The 23,863-nt window shown below is 41.9% G+C and overlaps 1 protein-coding gene across 23 annotated transcripts in view; it reads left to right on the forward strand.

Moving 5' to 3' along the window:
- RIMS2 (regulating synaptic membrane exocytosis 2) overlaps positions 1-23,863 on the forward strand; it is a 782,248-nt gene that overhangs the window by 689,293 nt on the left and 69,092 nt on the right. For 21 of the 23 annotated variants that reach the window (XM_065585993.1, XM_065585982.1, XM_065585999.1 and 18 more), the window contains one exon: positions 23,091-23,332. The exons of the other annotated variants lie outside the window; for them this stretch is intronic. In XM_065585993.1, the coding sequence (XP_065442065.1) occupies positions 23,091-23,332 (242 nt within the window). The remainder of the gene's footprint in view (positions 1-23,090; positions 23,333-23,863) is intronic. 23 annotated transcript variants of the gene reach the window in all.

Raw genomic sequence — 23,863 nt, forward strand, 5'->3', positions numbered from 1 at the left:
CAGTTAGCCCCCGCAGCTTTACAGAAGTGAAAGTCAATTAATCTTCCTGGGAGAAATAGTTCTGGAGTCAATTTTTGCCTGGATTAAGCCTTATAAAACTAAAAATTGGCATCTGCTTGATGTGTAGCAAAATCACAGCATATATCAAACTTTTTAAATAATTTTTCTAGGATTCCCTTATTTGACGGTATTCTATATCCATGCTGCTGTGTCCTTTTGTTTGTATCAAAAACATATTGTTTCTAATTCTAACTCATTTTAAAGTCCCTTATAAATAATACTCTGAGAATAAAGTAACTGGAAGAATCCTTGTGTAAGGCCAACAGACCCCAGTCATTGGCGGGTGGGATCAAACCTGGGATCTCTGGGATTAGCGCATGAGTCTCTACTGCATGAGTTAAAAGCCAACTGCCTGTTAGCTAAGGCTGTAGAGTACACTCACTAATTGTACGCTGTGTCTCTCTCTAAGTGGTCTCAGTGCCACTAGCTGGGACAGAACACCACACCCAGGAGGTGTGTGGGTGACATTTAGACAATGATTAACTACTTGTGAGAGTTCATGGCCACCACTGCAGTAAATCTGCATCAAACTGTCCTTAACCTAAGTCCTTTATTGGAACCACATTAAACATCAGTCCAAAATGTTTTTAAGGTTTGTATTGATTCAGATAATCACCCACCCTTTTTGTGTCTTCCCTTTGCCCGCTGTGGCCTCTCCTTTATAGGGAACTCCAAGTATGTTCCCCTCCCTCCTAATTTTGCTCCCACTTACACCAGTCCAACCACAAATTCACTGGATTGCCCAGCAGTAATTGAGAATAGAATCTGACCAGAATTTCAGAATAGTACACAGATTTCCTTAAGATTTCCTTTGCATAATAACTTTAGCATTTCAGTTTTTCTAGTGAGGCTTTCACCTTGGCTGCAGCTATTGTTTGATAGAGACAGTGTTTGTAGGGCTGTATGAATAGGTGTATGTTAGCTTTCAGTCATTTTGACATTCTGCTTTCACTCCTGGCCAGAACTATAAACCATAGTTACCCAAGAATAACAATAATAAAAATATATTCCTTAGGTTTAAAAAATTATCTATTTTTTAAAAAACTTCAAGAGACTTCATTGTGAGTTCAAAGTGAAGCTGTGAATTGGTCCCTACTACGTGTTTGCCTGAGGTTAGTTTTAATTCTAATTCTGAAGTGAACTCTTGAAACGTTTACCTTCAAACATCTCTTTATTCAATAGCTTCTAGTTTAAAACTTTATTTGGACTTCATAGTTAATTAAACAATTCAGTCCTCATGTTATGAAAGGATAATACTTTTTGTGTCTGATTAGAAGTTTAGTGTATTGTTTGTTGAACTGTTTGTAGTGTTGCTCCAGTGAATCATAGTTCAGTTTGTCATGCCAGCCTTGTCATGCATAACACTAGCTCTAGTAGAGAATGCTCCCTCCTACACTAATTATTTTTGTCTCAAAGCAATGACATTTCTCTGAAAAATGAGCAACTTAGATCCACCGTCATCTCTTGTAGAACCACATTCTTCAGTTCCTTTACTGAACTGCTGTATGTTCTTTGAAGGTTTGTGCATTTGATTCAAATTCTGCAAATATATCCTGCCTGGCAATGTACAATATGACTGTGAAAGAACTTGGCAAGATTTCATAGGCCCAAATCCAAAGAAAGTAAGAAACTATATTAATAAAATTGTTGTTAGTGTGAAGGGTGCACATAATTATTTATGGTTTGTATTATGATAGATCCTATCAGGGTCAATACTTCCTGCTAGGTGCTGTCCAAATACACAGTAAAATGTCAGGGTCTGTTGTATACTTTAAGACTCTCTTCCTAATGGGCTGTTTTGGTGCTTCATAGCATGCTATCCACCAGTGATCAGGTACGAATTGCTAAACTATTGACCATGGGAATTTTGGCTGTGAGACCTCTTGCACATGTCCATTTGTGTCCCCACCCCATCCATCTCCTAATCTGCCACAACATTGTCTACCAGAACCGCAGAGAGATATTACATCCAGACCTGCAGTCGTGACATCTTACAGTGTGGCTGTTGGCTCGTTGAGCACCATTGGCCTACTGTTTTTGGAAGGCTCAAGAAATTCTCATCCAATACAGGAAGTTGTCTAATAGGAAGACTACTCCTCCAAATAGAAACAGTTCTCTATACGGCTAGCTCAGCATAATCTGGGCCCAGTTGAGGCTCCAATACCATAGATCCTCAACTTCATGCTGCACTTAAAACAGGCTGGATTGGTTGTTTATTTTGCTCAAAGTCCATCTTACAGCAATAATGGTATGTCATGCTCTGATATGGTCATACTCATCCTTTCAACGTCTAATGATATCAAAATTCCTCAAGGACTTCCTGAATACTTACACACCTGTTAGAGACCTGACTTCTGTATGGGATCGCAACATCCTCCTCCTCAAAGCTCATGGAGCCTCTGTTCAAGATGCTATTGGATTGTTTGATACATCACTTTACCCTTAATACAGTCTGTCTGTCTGTCTGGTGCAAATTTCCAAGCCCCCATGGCCAGACCTCCATATTCACGCTTTCACAAGGACAAGGTGGTTCTGAAACTGCACCTTAAGTTCATCGCTAAGTTAGTCCAGTGTTTCACCTGAATCAGTTGATTAATCTTTCAGTATTCTTTCCAAAACCACATTCAACACTAGTAGGGGAGAGGTTGGATGTTTCCAGAGCCTAGCTCTATTACCTGGATAGGACCAAATCCTTCAAATTGTCTCCTTGTTTCTTTGTGGCTGTATCCAGCTCATTGAAAATCCAACTTGTCTGATCATAGAGACTTTCTAAGTGGATCAAGTAATGTATTAGTTCAGCTGGTGAGCCACTCCCTCCAAACATCACAGCACACTCCCCCAAAGTACATACAGCAAGTTTAGTCTGCTTCAGAAATGTGCCAGTATCTGAGCTCTCTAAAGCAGCAATGTGGAACAACCCTCTGTACTATGCCTCTCAAGTATTACGCCCTTGATGTGGTGGCTAGATCTGATGCCAAGTTTGAGAGAGTAGTATTCCAATCATTATTGGACTGATGTAGCTGGTACTGCTCATTCCCTCTGTCCAGAGGGAATACTGTTTGTCAGTCACCTACAGTGGGCTCCACAATGAGGCATGAAGAAAAGAGAATGGTTACCCTAGAGTAGCTGAGTATTTCTTCAGATGTTGCCGTCAATGTGGATCCCATGACCTGCCCTCCATCCCCACTTTTCAGAGTCCTCAGCAACTCAGGCTGTGTCTACACTGCCACTTTCAGTGCTAAAATTTTAGTTGTTCAGGGGTGTGAAAAAACACACACCCTGACCGACAAAAGTTTTAGCGCTGAAAAGCGCCACTATAGACGGCGCTTTATCGCCAGGAGCCGCACTCCCAGCGATAAAGCTACCACCGCTCGTTTGGGGTGGTTATTTTTTATTGCCAGGAGAGCCCTCCCACGGCGATAAAGCTTGTCTACTCAACCCACGTCACAGCACTGCCACATGGACAGTGTAGACATACCCTCACACTTTGAATTGCAAAGCAATTGAAGTAGGGAGGTGACCACCCCACCTTTTATGCCCTCGTATGGGTGCACAGAAAGGCATGAAGCACCTGTGTAGCCTTGATGGACATAGCTATTCAAAGGACTCCAATCCTGCATCTATGATTCAAATGCAAACCTATAGTGGGATCCACACTGACTACAACATCTTGAAGAACCACATTTACTGTAGGGCAAGTATCTGTTCTTTAGAGTGTATATCAGATATTAAATAATCTAATTCCAGTAGCCATTGCCATCTGATTCTTGCATAATTTAATTAACAAATTGTTTAGCTTCTGGTGTGTTTGCTAATTAGGAGACCGTTCCCTTATAGCTAATGTGTTTACTCAAGTAAAGATGATAAATTGTGGCTTCTCTTACCCTGAGGCTGTACATGATTTTTCTGATAGACTCATAGAAGTATAGGACTGGAAAGGACCTCAGATAGGTCATCTAGTTCAGTCCCCTGCACTGAGACAGGACTAAATATTATCTAGACCATCTCTGACAGGTGTTTGTCTAAACTTTTCTTAAAAACCTCCAGTGATGGAGATTCCACGACCTCCCTAGATAAGTTGTTCCAGTGCTTAATTACCCCGACAGAAATTTTTTCCTAATTGCTATCCTAGATGTCCTTTGAAGCAATAAAAGCTTCCCATTACTTCCTGTCCTGTCCTCAATAGCTAAGGAGAACAATTTATCACCCTCATCTTTATAACAACCTTTTACATACTTGAAGACTGTTGTCATATCCCCCCTCACTCTTCTCTTCTCCGGATTAAAAAAAACCATTTTTTCAATCTTTTCTCATAGGTCATGTTTTCTAGAACTTTGATCAATTTTGTTGCTCTCCTCTGGACTTTCTCCAATTTGTCCACATCTTTTCCAAAGTCTGATGCCCAAAAGTGCTACAGTAGATGCCTTAACAGTGCTGAATAGAGTGGAAGAATTACTTCTTGTGTCTTGTGTACAACACTCCTGCTAATACATCATGGAATGATGTTCACATTTTGTGCAACATTATTACATTTTTGACTCATATTTAGTGTGATCCACTATAACCCCCAGATTCTTTTCTGCAGAACTCCTTCCTAGGCAGTCATTTCCCATTTTGTATTTGCGCAATTGGTTATTCCCAAGTGAGGTACTTTGCATTTGTTATTACTGAATTTCATCCTATTCATTTCCAGCCATCTCTCCAGTTTGTCAAGGTAAATTTGAATTCTAATCCTGTCCTCCAAAGCGCTTTCAACCCGTCCCAGCTTGGTATCATCCTCAGACTTTACAAGTGTACTCTCTATACCATTATCCAAATTATTTATGAAGATATTGAAGAGAAGCATACCCAGGACAGGTCCCTGCAGCACCCTACTCGGTATGCCCTTCCAGCTTGATTGTGAACCATTGATACAGTTTTCCAACCAGTTGTGCACCCACCTTATAGTAGGTTCGTCTAGGCTATTTTTCTGCAGTTTGTTTATGAGAAGGTCATGGGAGACAGTAACTTTTTTTCTACAAGATTTCTCTCACTTTTCTGGCTTGATTTAAAGTTCTGTCTCTGGCAGTTTTAGCTCTGGGACACAAGGTAGATTCAGGATGTGATTGATCAGCTCACTACATTCTCTTCATTTCAAAATTAACTTTCCAATTCTTCCACAAATAAACCTATCAAGTCCTAAGCAACCTTGCAGCTTAGTTGTGTTCTGTGATTTAATAAGCATTGTAAGAATTGAAAACAAAAAGCATTCCTCTTTGACTTTCCATTGTCAATAAAGTAGACATCCTGGATATTCTTGCTAGTCTACGACGACAATATTGGGGGGTCGTCAGGACTTGATGTTGATCCAGGAGACGATGAGCCAGCCTTCTGATGAGAAGGAATTCAAAGCCAGCCAAGGTTGGCTTAACAGTTTTAGGAACCGCTTCAACCTCAAAAAACATGCAGACTACAGGTGAAGCTGCAGCTGCCGATGAAGAGGCAGCAAAAGCCTACCCCGAACAATTAAAGAAAATCATAAAAGAAAAGGGCTATCTTCTGGAACAAGTTTTTAATGCTGACGAGACTGGGCTCTTCTGGAAAAAAATGCCCAACCGCACTTACATTTTGAAATCAGAAAGACAAGCCCCTGGCTTCAAAGCAGCTAAAGACTGTGTGATTGTGTTGTTTTGTGGCAATGTGGCTGGGCATTTAATAAAGCCGGGCTAGCTCTACAGGGCTGCAAATCCCCATACCCCAAAAGGCATTTAAACATGTGCTTAACTTTCACTTCAAATTTAAACCTGTGCCTAAGTGCATTTTTAATAGGGATGCTTTCAGGGCCTTAATGTGCAGGCTTGTAGAAGGCCAATTGTCCGTTTTAAAGGTGGAAACTTCATTGTTAACACACTACAGTAGAGTTGTGGGGATTAGGTTCTAAAGTCAGCGTGTAAGGCGAAAATGGCATATAGTTAAAAATCTCCTGCCTGTGTTCTGGCAATCAAATAAAAAAGTTTGGGTGATGGCAGTATTATTTCTGGATTGGTTCCACAAGTGTTTCATTCCGGAGGTCAAGCGGTACCTCAAAGAGAAAGGACTTGACTTTAAAGTGTTGCTGATCGTAGACAATGCTCCTGGCCACCCTGCGGCACTCCGGTTTGCACATAACGACGATGAAGTCGTCTTTCTCCCCCCCAATACCACGTCCATCCTCCACCCTCTCGACCAAGGCATGATTCGCTGTTTCAAGGCCATGTACACGAGGTTTACATTCTCACAGATACGTAGCGCTATGGATGCTGATCCCAATCTTAATGTGATGAAGTGTTGGAAGTCCTTCAACATTGCCGATTGCATCACTTATATTCAACAGGCAATGGATGCAATCAAGTGATGCAATTGGCAATGTTGAAGGACTTCCAACACTCCATCACATTAAGATTGGGATCAGCACAGATACATATGTGATAACACTGTAATGAGGGATCTCATGGGGCCTGACTACATGGAACTTTACTGCCCAGCAAGCCAGGGTATGAATCTACAGCGCAATAGCTTGCCATGCAATAACATCACTGCACACCCAGCTAGCACGGGTATAAATAGTAGTGAGGTATTGGCTAGGCGAGTTGGGTAAAGAGCCCTACACCCCTGAACCCTAGGGTATATACGTAGCCAGCTCTTTAAATGCTCAAGCAGTGCCTCTGGCAGCAGAGAGCTGCTACAGACTTTCCTTGCAGCCCCCCCCCTGCCAGAGCCTTTCCTCGCTGCAGTGAGAGGCTCTGGCAGTAGGGAGCTGCTGGAGCATATCGCTGCTGCCTGTCCCGCACTGGAGCCTTTCACTGTCGCATGGAGCTACCCATCACAGTGAGTTTGAACCCAGTCTGCCTTTCACTGTGGCATGTAGATACATGTACCTTCCAGGCCACCGCAGGTGTAGGCAAGTATAGATAAAGTCTAAAAGTCCCAGAGTGCACTTTGTGTGTTGCCTATTGTTTCTATTTTTATACACACATGCTTTGTTTGAATAATACTAAGAGAGTAAATTAAAGTCACCTATTTATTCACTGATGAATTTCTCTTTAAAGAAAGAGAAAAATATTGCATGTTGAGAGCATTCTTTTAAACAAACATACTAATTAAGTGCTCAATTGTTTTCAATCAACCTACTAATTATAAGTTCAATTAAATAAATCTAATAATTATGGTTTCAAGGGTAGCTGTTAGAAGTTTACATCCGTTGTATAAATAGTTAAGAATGAGTCAATACAGTATTTTTTGGCCAAATGAGGACTCTAGGGACCAAGTCATTATACTTTCACATTGTAATGTCTCTCTCTGATGTGAATTGACAGATGAATACATGTATTAGCCTGAAGCATAGTTTCCATGGAAATATTACTTTCTACCTCATAGTTGTCCCAAAAATGCTGTTATTGTTCAATTTCTTCAGCAAATCAATGTAATGAAAGCATCTTTGAATATAAAATATCTATTAAGATTTAAATTCCATTCTCAGTTGTAAAAAGCTGTGTAAGAAAATCTTGAGGGGTCTGCTGACCTCAGAAGAGACAACTATGATGAAATATCTTTCTGCATCAATTCAGAAATCATTTCCCCCCTAAAACATCATAGTATATTAGTTCATTACAATATCCATTCTATGGCAAAGTGTAATGTTAGAATTATAAATAAGGCTACGTTTTAGTCATGGCTATTTTTAGTAAAAGTCATGGACAGGTCAAAGGGCTGCCCGGGGGCCCCGCGGGTGCTGAGGGAGGGCAGCCCAGGTGATTGAGGGGGGCCGGGCAGCGGCGCGCAACCTGGGACCCCCCCCGGTGCTGGTGGGGGTGTGGCCTGGGACCCCGGCTGGTGCTGGGGGCAGGAGGCTGGTGGAGCCAGTAGGCTCCTCCCAGCAGCCGAGTTTGGATGTGGGAGGGGGCAGGAGACTGGGGCATGGAACGGGGTGAGGGCTCTGGGTGGTGCTTACTGGGGGGGCTCCCCAGAAGTGGCAACATCCCCTTCGCTCAGCTGCTACACGGAGCCGTGGCCAGACAGCTCTGCGCGCTGCCTCTGCCTCCAGGCACTGCCCCTGCAGCTCCCGTTGGCCTCCTCCCAGTCAATGGGAGTTGCGGGGGTGGTGCTCTGGGCGGAAGCAGTGTGCAGAGCTGCCTGGCCTCGCCTCTACCTATCAGCTGAGTGAGGGGGAGGTCACCACTTCCAGAGAGCCCCCCAGGTAAGCACCACCCAGAGCCCTCACCCCATCCCGTGCCCCAACCCCTTACCCCCTCCAACACCCAAACTCTTCTGCTGGGTGGGGGAGACTGCCCCAGCAGCGGCCGGTGCGCCTGGCGCAGGGGCTACCTGAGCTGCCCCTGAGCCAGGCCCACCAGCTGCTGCAAAAGTCACGGAGGTCACAGAAAGTGACGGAATCTATGACTTCCGTGACCTCCATGACAAACTCGCAGCCTTAGTTATAAATGCTTCATTTCAATAAAGAATCATTCATTAAAGAAGTGAGAAAAAACACAAGGAGGTATTAATATTGGCATTTTTACTGGAGAAAAGCAAATGACTTCAATGTAAATCAGATTCTAATATTTACATCTTTCGTATAAAGACAAGAAAATATTGCTGGCCCAAATTTATTTTGCAAATTAATCGCAATTCAGGCTTTAAAAAATAAAAATAAACAGTAACAAAATTCTACAAGATATCCAATAAGTGAGATACAATTATTTAGATTATATCACTAGATAAAGAATTATAATCTAGATCTAACTTTTGATTCTCTAAAAACTATTTATATTAACAATATTGTAAATATATAAAAGAGGCAATGTTTGGTCATAAAGTTTTTATTAAAGCGTATTTCACAAGTAAGTTATAAACAGTAAAATATTTGATTTACACACATCAATTGTTGGCTTTCAGTTATACCGTGGAACACAAGTGATAACATTTTTTTACTTTTACTTAGTAAAAGAACATTAAATTAGATACTTATGTAAGTAACTTGCCACTGATTATGCAGTTACTGAACTTCAAAATTCCATTTTCTCAGTTATGGCTCTGTAACCTATGTGGAGTCCACTATGTTGTTTCCTGCAACAGATATTCTTGATTCAGGACCAGATTCTGATAAATACTTTTAGTCACATTTAGTAGCACTGTACTCCAAAAGTAGTCACAATGACCTCAGAGGAACTGCTCAAGGGGCAAGGTGCTATTTCACGTGAGTCAGGTGTCCACAATCTGTCTCCAACCATTAAGTCGGCAATATTCAGAATCTGGACTTTAGCGACGTCATCATGAATTACACAGAGAAAGAAATCACATAACTAACACATACCCTTATATGTAGACTTGGCAGAATTAAATTTTTATTTTTTATAATTTTGACAGACAATATCAATATTTATTTGTAAGCATTTTTATTATTTTTATTTTAAATGTTCACAGTTGCTCAAAATTATGGGGTTTAAGCATTTTTATTGTACTTGATTTACATTTTCATAGTTGTTATTGGGGGTCTGACAATGGGGAAGAGTCAGACAATTATTTACTGACAGCAGACATTGAGATTCAAAAAGTTAAAGCTTTATAACCGTTAAAACAGAAATTGTCAACCTCACATGTCAAAATATACAAAGTAAATATCCTTAAATTAAATTTTAATAAATCCTCAGACAGCATTTTTCTCACTTTACCTATCTGTAAATTTCTGTTATCATCAATGGAAATATTTTTTCATTGGTTTATCTGTGCATGGTGAAATTGATGCTTACGACACTTACCAATAAATCTCGAATCCTTCCAACCTTACTTATATGGGAGGTCGCTTGTGACATAAGACTGACCCATACTGTTAGGGAATGCATATTCTAACACATGAGAAGGGACATGCAGGTAGTGATTGACTAAAACCAGTATTTCATCAGATTTAAAGGACATCTATATATATTGGGTTTATTTCAAAAAGAGTTTAGCAAAAAGGCATTTGTAGGCTTTGGAATATGATATTTGCAAATCATTGTATTGATCTGTCACAGGATGGGTTACCCATTTAAGGGAATTGGGCTCAGCTTCATGTGTGCCTTTTTAGCTGCTTCCACCAATTAATGGGCTTTGAAGAGGTTCGCTCGGCTCATTTTCGGGGTAAGAGAGATCTCTGAGGAGGGAGAGCATGGTGTCATGATTGCAGGAGCTGGAGAATCAGAGAGGACTGGGGAAGGGGCTCTCTATACCAGCTAGACACAAAGGCCTGACTTGAGCTACCAACAGCGATGAGCCTTATGATGAAGAGGCTTGAAGAAAGGCCAGGCAGCAGGACCTGGGTTATAGGAAATAATTGTTCAGTCTAGCAAGTGTATGAATGAACTGTAGAGATGGAGAAAGACTTGTTTTGATTTAAGTTGATATTGGAAATGTAATGTTATTTGAATAAACCAGATGTGGAAGAAGGGGTATTGTTCGACTAGCAAGAATCTGGGTGCAGTTTTTGAGAACCCTGAGACGGGAAAGAGAGTGGCAGAGTATGATGCTGGATCAGGTACAATCCTAATACAATCTGTATTTATGGAAGGATTGTGGTACAGCAAGTGATGATTTCTTTAACAAGATGTACACATGCCCCACGCAGTCAGAGACATTTGTCTGGAAAATAAATACATAGAATGTTTCTGATTTGTTTTTGTTCCACATCAAAAGGCATCACTCACTTTGATGTTCAGTTGTATTTATGCATTTTTGTCTTGTTCATTCCTTGCCAATTAAGCTTGTTGTTTTGGAAGCTTGATGATTTAGTGCTTTTTCTTAGTTTGCCCTTTAGTCCACTACTGGATTGTGTGCATACAGAGTGAGTGGGCAGTACTTCCCTGTTCTACAACGTATGATGCCCACGGAAATCTCAATGAGCTTGTCATGTAGTTGGGACTATATAACTACTTTGTATAGCAGCAAAATGTTTCTGTGGACTTAACACATTCCATTCCTTCAATACAATTCTGGTTGGTTTGCCACATATTGAAAGTTTCAAGTGGCATTATCAAGCATAAGGAGACACATAATCTCAATGTTTCACTGGCATAAAGGAAAGATTTTCGCCATAAATTTGGCATTTGAAGTACTATCCAGCCTGCATATGTACAACAATTTCTGCCCGGAACCTATTTCCTAAGGCAAGAATCTGGCTAGCTAGTGAGGACACCATTTGATCTTAAGAAATGGGCAGAAAAGTAGCAGTCAGAAGGCAAAGTATGTTCTTCAAATATGGGTGAAGAGGAAATATTTCCCAGTTGAGAACATTGAAACAGATGAGGATTCTGAGCTTTGGTGACTGCGCTAAAGGACAGTGTGCCATCATCCTTCAGTGAGTTTGAATAACTCTAAAATAAGTAAGCACACCAGGTGCCTATGAGGCACTAATGAATCAGTCAGAGACAGGGAGAGTCAGAATGATGAAGTTTCTGCCTGATTTCTCTGTTTAAGGAACAAAAAAAATGAGCTAAAATAAATTTCCACAAGGAACCCACCAGCAGTTCCCCATTGCTACATTTCTGTGGTAGCTCCAACTCTCCACAGCCCCCAGAAATTGCTATACTTTTGACTCCCAATGGAGCCCCTCTTACATGGTACACTAGCTCTGCAGCACACTAAGGTGCTTCTGCAACTACCGGTATGTAGCAGGCATGATGTCCTCTGTATCTGGTCCCTTTTGCCCTATGAAACCTTCACTCTCCCCCGAGGAGGAGAGACCAGGTTGATTGATTGATTGTATTAGATGCTTTTTTGCTTTCTGACACGAGACAACCCAGTCTCTCCACCTCCGTCTGGCTACTGCCAAGTTTCTTGCTATGACATAGCCTGTTACCATGACAGCAGCATCTTTCTCAGAGCTTTTCTTATATGTCATCTGTTATCCTCCTCTCTTCTGTCTTCAACCTCTGGTAGTATCCAATCAAAGGATTGTCTAGGAATACAGTTTTTTGACATCATACCACTTTTGATATCCAAACCACTTCAGCCTTCTTTCTCCAATAATTGTCTCTACAGACTGCTGGACAGTCCTTTGTAACATATCAGCATTGGTTACTTTATCCTATCACCAAGTATTCTTCGCAAGCATCTCTGATGGAATGCATTAAATTTCGTATGTGGGTTTCTAGCACTTGCAAGTTTCAGAACAGTGTAACAATGTGGGGATCACAATGGCATTGTATAACTATATCCTGCTTCTTGGGTGAATCTCCTTATTTTTCCAGATATTTGCCAGTTTTGAAAAGGAACTACTTGTCTTCCCAATTTTTGTTTCCATCTCCTTCTGGAGTTAGCCATCAGCACTAAATTCTGCTTCCACAATATACAAATTAGTTAACCATGCTGTATTCTTCATTATCGATCACATATACATTGTCATTGCTGACTCCTCTTTCAGTGTTTGTGATTTTTGCTGTCTTTCGGCTGATTCTTAATCTTACTTTGGCGGCCTCACATTTGACATTGATTAATGGCCTTTTTCCTAACATCATCATCTGTGTCCAACAGAACAATGTCATCTGCAAACTAGAGATCTTGAAGTTTTCATCTAGTCCACATAATTCCTGTATCTTCCTTTGATGTTGATTTTTGCATTATGTAATCTATCACAATGCAGCAGAGGAGAGGTGATAAGATGCATCACTGTCTTATTCCAGAGACAATATCAAGCCAGTTGGTCTCTGCACTTTCTGTCTTTATACAGCATTTTCAACCTTCATACAGCATCTTAGCCACTGCCACTATCTTTCTAAGAAGTCCATATTGTCACAAGATCTTCCCTAGCAATTCTCTATGAATACAGTTGAAAGCTTTGGTGAAATCTAGATGGTTCAAGACTGTTCTTCTTTGGCAAGCAAACCCTTTCTCAATCAGTCATTCCAGGTGTTGTGATTCCCTCTGAGACCATTTCCACTCAGCTTATCCAGAACATCTTGTCCAGTTCCGGAAAACACTTTATCCAGTTTTGTGAGATAAAAAAATTCAGTTCAACTCCTGCTCATAAGCAAGTTATTTTATTATACAGCTCTATGCCCATGTTATACAGGCTTAGATGCAGGGGGGTTAAGTACAAAGTGAAACCATAATTCCAAATCATGTCACACAATACACAGTTTATATATATTTTTCCTAGCTACTAACATGTATACATCTTATATCTAATTGGTTTGAATATTGTATGGATCATGTAAGGCCCAATCGCTTATGTCCTCACCTTACCTACATTTCAAGCTTATCAGTTCAGGGTGTTCCTACCAGGGGCGGCTCTTCCGGCCGAATTGCCACCGAAGAATGAAGCGGTGGCGGTAAAAGTGCCAATCGCAGCTTTTTTTTTTTTTTCCCCACGGCTTGGGGCGGCAAAAATGCTGGAGCCAGCCCTGGTTCCTACTTATCTCAACTAGCTCAAAAACACTGTCTCCATCACACAATCTGTCACATCCTTGTTTACAGTTTAATTTAGCGCTCAAATCAAGTCATATGCAAGTTTACTCATGCCCAGCAAAATCTGTGCCTACATCAGTGTAAAGATGTGATCTATACACAGTCTTTTTTTATCTAAAGCCTGCTTGCTCAGTACAAAGTTTTTCATCTATGAACAGTTTGATTGTGTTCAATAGTACACTACAGAACACTGAATTTCCTTCTTGGGCAGATACGAGGCAGTGACCTGTCTAAAATGGAAAACACCATGACTGAAGCAGAAAAACGAAGCAGAGCTTAGTCCTGCCTTCCGGCCCTAATGGGGCATCTACTTGTCTTCCACCTTCCTAAGAGGATCTCCTTTAGGCAGGTGAGAACTCTTGGGGTCAGTCAAAGCAGAAAGGGACCACCCTAGACATTACGTTCTGGGAGTGTTCCTCTGTCTCATTTCCCCAGTCCTTCCTATATTCAACCCAAATCAGACAGTGGTGGGGAAGGCAGTTTCTTGCCATTTGATGTCTCAAATTTCTGGGCAGCTCTGAAGAGGTAGGAAACCTCTTCCCAGACACGGATGACACTCCCTGCTTTGAGATCAAGTTAGATCTTGGACAAAGAGAACTTTGAGCCCCATGCATTTAAAGGTGATGCATTCAGAAACATAATTTCATCTCTCCACAAATAAGGACTCAAAGTACAAGCTTACCGACTCTGAATTTTGTACCTTCCACATTTTAGGAAATGCGTCAATACTAGATTTTGCCTGACCATGCATGGAGAGAGTGCACAAGGAGCTTAGAGAGAGCAAGGATTCCAGAGCCTAAAGTAGCGCCAAGGACAGCACAAGATTTGTCTCAGTAGATATGGCCATGCTTCCTACCTTCTATAACTGGCCAGCAAAGCCTGTTCTACCTACGGGTGAAGTATATTTTGCATACATTTGGAGTATGGACTTGATGCTATGCTCCTGCATGCTGGTGCTGTACATCTATGCTCCACCTCCTACATGGTCAATGTCTTTAAAAGCCATGGTCTAGTACTAATTATATAAGTACAGTCCAAGTGCAATAATTCCTTTTTAAATTCATTGCCTTCTCTCATTTGTTTTGTTGAAAAAATATATTCTGCTTCAGCTTTGGGAATTTGTTCCTTCAAAGTTTCTCTGTGTTGTATGTAATTACCATATTAGTTTTATGCAAGTTAGGAAAAAACATTGTAAGGTGACTTGTCCAAGGGAAAACTTGGCTATGACACATGATTATTCCATGAGAAAATATGAATGTTCCAATTATCTAATTTTTAGTTTATTTGGAACAAGTTGTTATACTCAATTGCATATATGTAAAGTTGTAGTCATATATATGCCATGGATCTATGTATTTCTTTTTAATTTACCTGGTATTAGTCATTTCACTTGTCCTTTGTACAGTAAGTACCACCAAACAATAGTTGTATTTCATGCTGCACTTTGGGAAAAGTGCATAAGACTCACCATTGAGTGAATAGAGCTAGAAAATAAATTTAGCAATGTTGAAGACCAGCTGGAGAAATCATTCGCTTCTGCCATTCAGTTGTATTCAGTACAGTATTAAGGACCTGATTCAACAGATCACTTACGCATATTTCTACAATTAAACACATACTTAAATCCTGTTTATTTACACACATGCCAACAGTTCATATTCAAGTACTTTGCTGATTTGGGGCCTAAGTTAGGAGGCAATTTTTGGGCCTGCTGAGTTGGACTTGTTGGTCTGTCAATGAACCCAGGCTTTGTAAGTGCAAGTTAGTCACTTGTCAATGTAATAAGTACATTTAATCTTCTGGACCACTTTGTTGTTATTGTGGACTGCCAGACAATTATCATTTGCCTAAAGATTTAGTTCTCCCTGGGTTTTTAAGAGTATTTATTACACATAACATTGCTCTGAGTTGATTGGAAATGGCATACTTTAATTCTTTAATATTTTATTTATTGTGTATTTTTCCCAGCTGCTCACTATTCGTGGTAATGTATTTATTATGAACGCACATGTGGGGAAAGCTGTATTTTTGGCTCCCTTCTATCATTCTGTGAATCATATTTCCTCGATAATTACATCTGTACAGTGACTATCTAAAATACTGTATTATCTTTTACACTGGATATTCTAAGTATGCACAGTGTACCTGACATGCAAGTATTATGAAAATGCCAGTTAAAATGAAAGAAGCAAGGTGGACGAGATAATAGCTTTTATTGGACCAACTTCTCTTGGTGGAAGGTACAAGCTTTTGAGCTACACAAAGCTCTTCTTTGGGTCTTTGTAGCCCAAACGCTTGTACATTCCACAAACAGAAGTTAGTCCAGTAAAAGATATTCCCTCACCTACTTTGTCTCACTCATATCTTCAGACAACACAGTTAAAATGAAGTATAACAAGCCTGCGTTTGTATTTGCATTCCAAGGCTCAGACATGTGGCATATTGGTGTATCTAGACTACTTGTGATTCAAGTACTATATATGAGAATTTCTTAAACTTAAAACTAAATGTATTTTATTACCATGTACCTACCAGATATTTACATAATCAGACCCATTTAGATCTGTGAATCAGAGAAAAATAATAGTTTTGTAGTCTTTAGAAAAAAAATCTATAAAGAAGTCCCATCTTTTTTCTATAAAAGAAAAGATTGTGGGGCTGTCTCTCTTCTACCCTAAGGTCTCTTTACATTGCTCTGACAGAAAATGCCCCCTTAGAATACCAGGTAGTTATTTGGGTTTAGACAGGGATCATCTTTTTGTTCTGTGTTTGTACAGCACCTAGCAAAATGGGTCCTTGTCCAGAACTAGGGTTCCTAGGCACTGTGGTAATACAAATCAATAATGGTGTTGTAAAACTATCCAATTTAACCCAGAGTGAGAGGAAATGACAACACAGCCTAACCCCCAATACTTTCCCCCTTGTGTGAGGGATGAGGGTGCCCATGAGAATGACTTGGTCTGTGCAAGACTTAAAACATCCTTTGTCCCAAGCCAATCCAGACTGAGGACAGTAGCCCAGGTGAACCCAATCCAATATGGTCCAATCTGATCCATTGGGGATAATCCCTTCCTGATATCCTAAAAGGCAATCTGACTAGGCCCACAGCATACCTGGAAATCCAGCCAAGCAGCTACAGGCACCAAGGATGGGATGGGATGGGTGAATGGCCATGCAGTCCTGAAAGAGACCTTTTATCCCTAGAGGGAGCTGATGCAGGAGCCAAACTACTCCTGCGACCTCCACTCAGACTGGCCAGTCACGGCCTTACTTGGAGGCATAGTTCCCCCGCTCCCAGTGCCCCCTCAAGCCCACAATGTACACATTTCTCATGCCTATGAGGATGGGAGCAGAAGTGGGGGGCTGAACACACTGCTAACTGGGGGACAGTAAAAGGTACAGGTGCCTTCCATTCTTCCTGCCCATCAGGACTCAAAGGGCTGTTTGCTCCCTGCCATTCTGACAAAATAAAATCTCTCCCTGTGGGGGGTGGGCAGGCATTTTATGCAGATTTGAAAGCATGTACTGATTCTCAGATAAAACCATGTTAACATGGATTTAAAGTGTGTACATATCAATATCTTAAGGGTAAAAACATTACACTGGTGTTGCAATTATCCACCAAACAAGTATTACCAATCCAGAAAAATCAGAGATAAGGTTAAATTCAAAAGAAATCCAAACATGTTAAGGTATGGAAATGTATATACAAAGCACCCAAACAATCTTAACCCTGACCTAAACAATGCCATGCAATAACCACACATTTATGATTAGTGCACAACAGTATTTGTAGTTCCAGATAGATTAAACTGATATTTAAAGACAATATATTTTTCCATTTCCTACCCTGCCCTCACCCCCACACATATAGACACAGTTGGGTTCTCATAACAGTTGACAGGACAGTTTTTAAGAGAATATGCTGCCATTGGAGAAAGACCCTGGTAATAGACAACCACTTCTTTCCCTCCCTATCCCATCCCATTCCAACTCCTGTTAGGTTTCTGTTGAGTTCTTGGAGAACACTTTACACATGTGCTGAACCTGGAATGGCCTTTTGAGACCACATCCCTGTTTCCTCTCAGGGCAAGTCACACTTGGCACCAACAATAGAATTCTGAGTAGGATACTGCAAGTTAACACTCAGAGTTTCTTAAGCCTTCCATGGGATTTTCCTGTGTAGGATATGGCTTGGCCCTGAGCTTTTAGCTTTTAGCTCAGGGATGGGCAAACTTTTGGCCCTAGGGCTGCATTGGATACAGAAATTGTATAGCGGGCCGGGTAGCGAAGGCTGTGGGAGGCTATGCCTCCCCAAACAGCGAGGCATGGCCTGGCTCCCACCCCCATCCAGCCCCCCAGAACCCCTACCCCCATCCAACCCCTCTGTTCCCCACCCCTGACTGCCCCCCAGGACTCCCCGCATCCTATCCAAACACCCATGCTGTCTGACCCCTGACCATCCCCCCAGGATGCCTGTCCCCTATCCAATCTCCCTTGCTCCCCACCCCCGACCGCCTCCCTGGGGCCCCCCGCCCCCTATGCAACCCTCCCTGCTCTCTCTGCCCTACGTTACCTGTGGGGTGGGTGAAAGGGTGGCTCAGTCCTTTCCCTGTGCGTTTCCCCTGCTCGTTTGGCTGCTCTCCCTGGCAGTCGAGCAGGGCTCGCTCACTGTCTGGTCTTGGCTGCTGGGGACAGGGGGTGGAGGGGGTGGAGGGGGGCCCTGGCTTGCTCTGCCCCTGTCCTCGGCAGCAGGGCCCAGGCCCCTTGACCGCCCCCCTGCAACCTTCCCTGCTCCTCACCCCCTCCCAGAACGCCCCCTATTCCCCACCCCCTGACCGCGCCGCCCTGGAGCACCAGGTCTGGCAGTGCTATAGCCGTGCTGCCTGGCCAGAGCCGCAGCCACGCTGCCCAGGCGCCAGGGGAACTGTGACTGTGAGGGAGGCAGGAAGGGAGGGGAGCAGAAGGGCTAGCCTCCGCTCCACTCACCGTGCTGCCGGGGAGTTGGGCTGGCTCCTCCACAAGCCTGTCCTGACCCCGCTCCCTGGCAGGAGCTTGGGGGCCAGACGGAAGGGTCCTGTGGGCCAAATGTGGCCCGCAAGCCGTAGTTTGCCCCCCTCTGTTTTAGCTGCTCCTTCCTACTTAATCTCCATTTCTTATGTAATATAGAGAGGCAGCAGCCTCTCCATAGCTAAGGTTGCAGCCAAGTCTTACTTGAAGGCTGATTATGGAGGCCTTTTACAGATAAAAAATAAAATACTCTCATTGCTTCATAATCTCCTGGTGTAAATCTCATTGGAAATTAAAAGCCTCAAAGATGGCTCTTTGTTCTCCCAAATTGCCTAACATTTCTATGGCTCCTTTTTTGTACCTACTTATTTGACAATCTGGACTAATGGGTATCCCTCCTGTTTTACAGATTTGCTAAACTGAGTGACCAGTCACTGGCCTCCAAAAAAATTGTTCTCACCCCACAGTTGTATTTCCTCTACAGACTAGTGCCTGCACTTTCCTCTGCTTAAGCACTGCCTCTGCTTAAGACCTTTACCTCCTCATGTAGCAATCAGCCAAATAACAGAAAGTTATAGGCCCCCAAATTTCTTCAGTGGAAGGTTCTTGGTGCAAAATTTTATGCCCCCTCTCACTTTCACTTGAGACCATGTGGAAGAAGCCCAGTCTCCGTCTCCCTTCACTCTTATAACAAAGGCCATAGCAGTGTTGACAGACCAGCAGGCTCATCTCAGGCCCTAGGTTTTGTGTCCACCCTCCTATGCTCACCTCATCAGGCAGCAAATGTTGGGACCTCAGGCTCCTGCTTGTCCTCCCACTTCAGGGCAGACAATGTGTTTCACAAGTTTTCCAAACTGTTCTGGTCCTCAGCAATCTTGCTCCCTCTTCAGGGTGAGTGGTGCATTAAAGGGGCCTTACTATTTATTTGCTGAGCAGCCTGACAGGTTTCAGTACACCAACCTTTCTCTTTCTGCAGGGACAGAGCACCTCTGCTGGCACCTTAGGGACAGTCACCCATAAGAAAGTTTCTCTCAGGCTTGGGTCATGTGAGCACTTCAGTTCTACTTCCCCTCGGTGGGGCAACAGGGAACATTGTCTGAGGCCCTTACTCCTAAAGCATGGGCCTTCAGTTGAGAGAGAGTGAATTTCAAGCAATAAGAATTTTTTTTTTCTGGAGGAGTTTTACTCTGAGATCTTATCCTTAATGGGTCAAGCTGTCTGAGTGTCTAGGCTTCTCTCACTAATGAGGCTACCCTGTCTCCATACAGTTACTCATCAACTCTTTTAATTGTCTGATTCATCTTCTGTTCCTCAATCAGACACTGTAAATGTAAGTCAGAATCAAAAAGGAAAAACTCTGTAATTTACAAATTCTGTCTCTCCTCACATCCTGTATCCCTTCACTTCCCCCAAAAGAAAAAGGAAGTATCTTCTTCATCTTCTATCATCTTGCTCCTCAAAAGAGCCCGACCTTGTTGGATTCTTCAGTTCTGATTTGTGTTCATTAATCAAATCATATTGATTCTCCAATAAGCTTCCCAGTCCTTGAAAAGGACTGAAGGGTTCACAGAAGGATGAGAAGTAGCATTTCCTTGATACTGAAGGGGAATATGTTTACTCTTCTCCCAAAACTTGGCCAAGATGATCACAGAGATTTGCAGTGATCCAGATTCCCCACCTCTTAATTGTCATATATTTCCTATGTTCCTTTTGCTAATAAACCCACTTAATTACATGATCCTGGGCCACTCATGACTTATCCTTGGAATCTTTGGGATGGAGATGTCTGATGTTCATTCTCCCTTCCCCTGTAGTTATCATGTTGAAGTGAGTGGCTAGCCCACCTCCTTATTCAAGGATCAATGAAGGGGGCACTCTCTAAAACTGTCAAGAGACTAGTTATTGTCCTTCCTCTGCCCAGTCCGGCTGGCACCCTGAGGTAGATGAAATTTGATTCTCTTTTTATAGGCATCATCATTGAGGGAAGAGTTTTCCTAAAATGGGGAACCCTGCCCATTAGGGGATTGGGTTTCCCTGACCTCAGGCCCACTAACAGCCCCCACTATCTCTGTGGTATCTCTAGGCATAGAAGAGGCAGATCTGCTCTGAAAGTCAGCATAATTGGTTTTTTTTTCACAATTAAACATATTCAAGTATGCAGTATTTTTCCAGATGTTTGCACTTTACTATTTATAGATAGTGCCCAGGGTTGCCTAGTCAGGCCACTACTGCAGATTAGCTTGTAAAGTAGGTACCCAAACATAATAGCAGACTTCCAGTAATGTGAACTGACGTACCAATTGCTTTGATCATGCTGGATTTTTTCCTTCTCCATGGAGGGGGAACAAACTCAGTCACGCGGTACAGTGGAAACTATATTTGTGTGAGTGTATAATAATGGAAGAATGTGTGTGCTCTGGAGGGCACCGCATAGACTCAATGAATATGTTTATAACAGCATAACATCTACTGTGGAAACTGCAAGAAGCAAAGATACCATCCCTGCTTTTTCAAATGGATGTGGAACAAAATAACTATGGGCCAGAGGGCTGCTGTTGCCTGTGCAGAGGCACAAGTGAGAGAGTCACAGCATTACCCTGTGTAGGGGTGAGGACATTTGCAGCCCCAGTGTTCACCCCAAAGGCAGTAAGAGGGAGGGTTATGGCCCCAGTCTTCCTCTGCACTAATCAACAGAGCTGGCTGGCTCTATAGGGAGCACATGCTGGATCCCCCCGAAGTGGATCCGCTCTCCTTGAGTAGCGGGAGCTCCAGGAGGATTGACTACATAGGACTATGGCTAAAAGCCACACAGGAGCCCTCTGCTGTCGGAAATCACTCACTCCCTATCTTACTTCTGTGTTCAAAACAAACAAACAAAAAGCCTTTGTTAATCTTCGTGGCGTCACTACTTGTAAGCAAAACTGTGTTAATTATTTTCCTTGCCTCACTAAAATATTCCACTTTGTTCTATTTTTACTACCCAGCACTGTGTCTAAAACAGAGTTTCCAAGAGTAGGTGCCAAATCGAACTAATAAAGGGCCGAATCCTGTGCAAAGAGTTCCCATGGAAGTCAACATGGAGACCTTGTAGCAGCAGGCTCAAAGTAACACAAAAGTGCAGTACTGTAAAGTGTTGCATATATTTCTGTCTTTCTGAAGTGAGGACTTCAACTTTTTCCCAAACCGTCCACATCATACGTCTCAGACAGTCCTTTTTCGCCAAATGGTATAACACTGATCTATGTAGCGCTCACATCATGATTCATGGAACACTTATAGGTGAGCCTGGAGCTGCTTCTGTCACACTGCTTTGTCATTTACCAATTTTCAAGTTGTGATACTTCATGTTAGTTGTCCCCCAGTCACAGATTATTAGGGTTTCCAGAGGATTTTTTGACCAAGTAAACTAAACAAACAAAAATAAACACCCACCTGTGACTCCAGCAAAAAGAAGTACCCATCTGCACCCTGCTGTGCAGCCACTTTGTGTCTTTCTGGGCGTTTCTTTAGTGTAAATAATAAATTTGTGGATGACAACTATGTTGTAGTGGCAGCAAACATACATAAGGAGATAATCAAATTGCAGTGTCACCTAAGCAGTATAGTGAGAGATGCAGACAGCAATAGGAAGGTGGTACTAATAAATGTATGGCACAGCACAGATACAAAATGCAGAGGAGAAAAATAAGCAATTAGCCCTGCCCACCATGTTGAAATAAGCTTATTTTTATTTAGTCTCTCTAATCCTGCCCTCATATTGCTTTTTCATGTAATCGTGCACCATAGTTCTTGCAGGGAAGGTGAGGGATCAGGACTGGGAGGCTGGGAAATAACTTGTTCATGATCATTGGAAAGTGACTATGAGCAAGTCTTTCTTACCAAGGTGTCTGCACTGTGAAATGGTTTGGGAATCACTGATCTATATGAGAGGCTGATCACTTGCAATTATAAGATAATATAAACAAATGTCAATATAGTGCAAATAAGTTTTAGAATCAAGAAAGAGCCTACGCAGGAAAGAGAATCTAGTGCAAAAAAACTACTCCTCTACTCAGGGATTCTGCAGCACCAGATTCTGAAAAATGACATTACAGATGACTCTTTTGATGCTTTATTTGTTTTGCCTCTTTTGCCTGGCCTAGGTAATCTTTGCTTAACTGATTTGCAGAATCTGCCTAGTGGCAGACTGGAGGAACAGATGTGTGTAATTTGATGTTTTCCCTACATTTACAAATGGTATACAAGTGTATTTATCATTATGCTATATGTAGATAATGTACTTTTAAGAACTTTCATAAATAGAAGGAAAGTCTTTTAATTAAAAAAAAAGTTTAACAAGTGAAGTATATGGTTAAAGAGAGAAAACCAATAAAGTGCTAGCAGGAATTTGACAATTAAAGTTGTTCCTCTCTACCGCTAACAAAAGCAAAACCCCACCTGTGTGAATTAGCTGCTTTGCCCCTACAATCTCCCAAAACTTTTCATCTGAAACCTCTCCTTTTCTGTCTTCCCCTTTTTACTCTTCTGTTGTCTACATTGTTTGTCCATCCATCGGCTGACAGTGTCTTTACATCCAAAATGCAAAGCAGACAGATGGGCACCTCAGGAAAGAACATGACTAAGAGCACCAGCATCGGCGGGGACATGTACACGCTAGAGAAGAATGATGGCAGCCAGTCTGACACAGCAGTGGGCACTGTGGGCACCAGTGGCAAAAAACGACGCTCCAGCATCGGCGCAAAGATGGTAGCGATTGTGGGTCTGTCACGAAAAAGCCGCAGCACTTCTCAACTCAGCCAAACTGGTAGGAATCAGATTTTTTCCCTTCAATACTTTGTGATTTAAATATGCATAATATGTATATATTACAATTTAGTCATTTGAATGTAATACTGAAGTTGCCTAATTAACAATATTCTAGGGGGAAAGAGGAGAGTGGGAACTTTTTACCTGGCTGAACATTTACCAAACTGATTTGTTTCTTTAGCAAATATCCTCCTACAGATTGGACTGTGGCTTCTGTTTTTATGCTTATTAGAGCACACCTAATGCAATAATCCTTTCCGTCCAGAAACCAATGTGAGCTGTTATGCTTATGTTTGGGGGATTGTTATTAATGATTTGTGAAGGACCAATGAAATTCAGTTGCAGAATTGTTTGTCATTTGTTATAAACATTCTTTGTATATTTCAGTCCTCTTTTTCTCACATTTGAATGTGCAAAATTTATTTGATGTGAAACAGTTTTAATTACCAAGATGGTATCTTATATTTTATTGGATTATTATAACTATTTTATTGCTCAGTACTTCCCTTCTTTTCAATTTGCAAACATA

Source organism: Chrysemys picta, chromosome 2 (assembly GCF_011386835.1).
Source record: "Chrysemys picta bellii isolate R12L10 chromosome 2, ASM1138683v2, whole genome shotgun sequence".
Taxonomy (NCBI): Eukaryota; Metazoa; Chordata; order Testudines; family Emydidae; genus Chrysemys; species Chrysemys picta.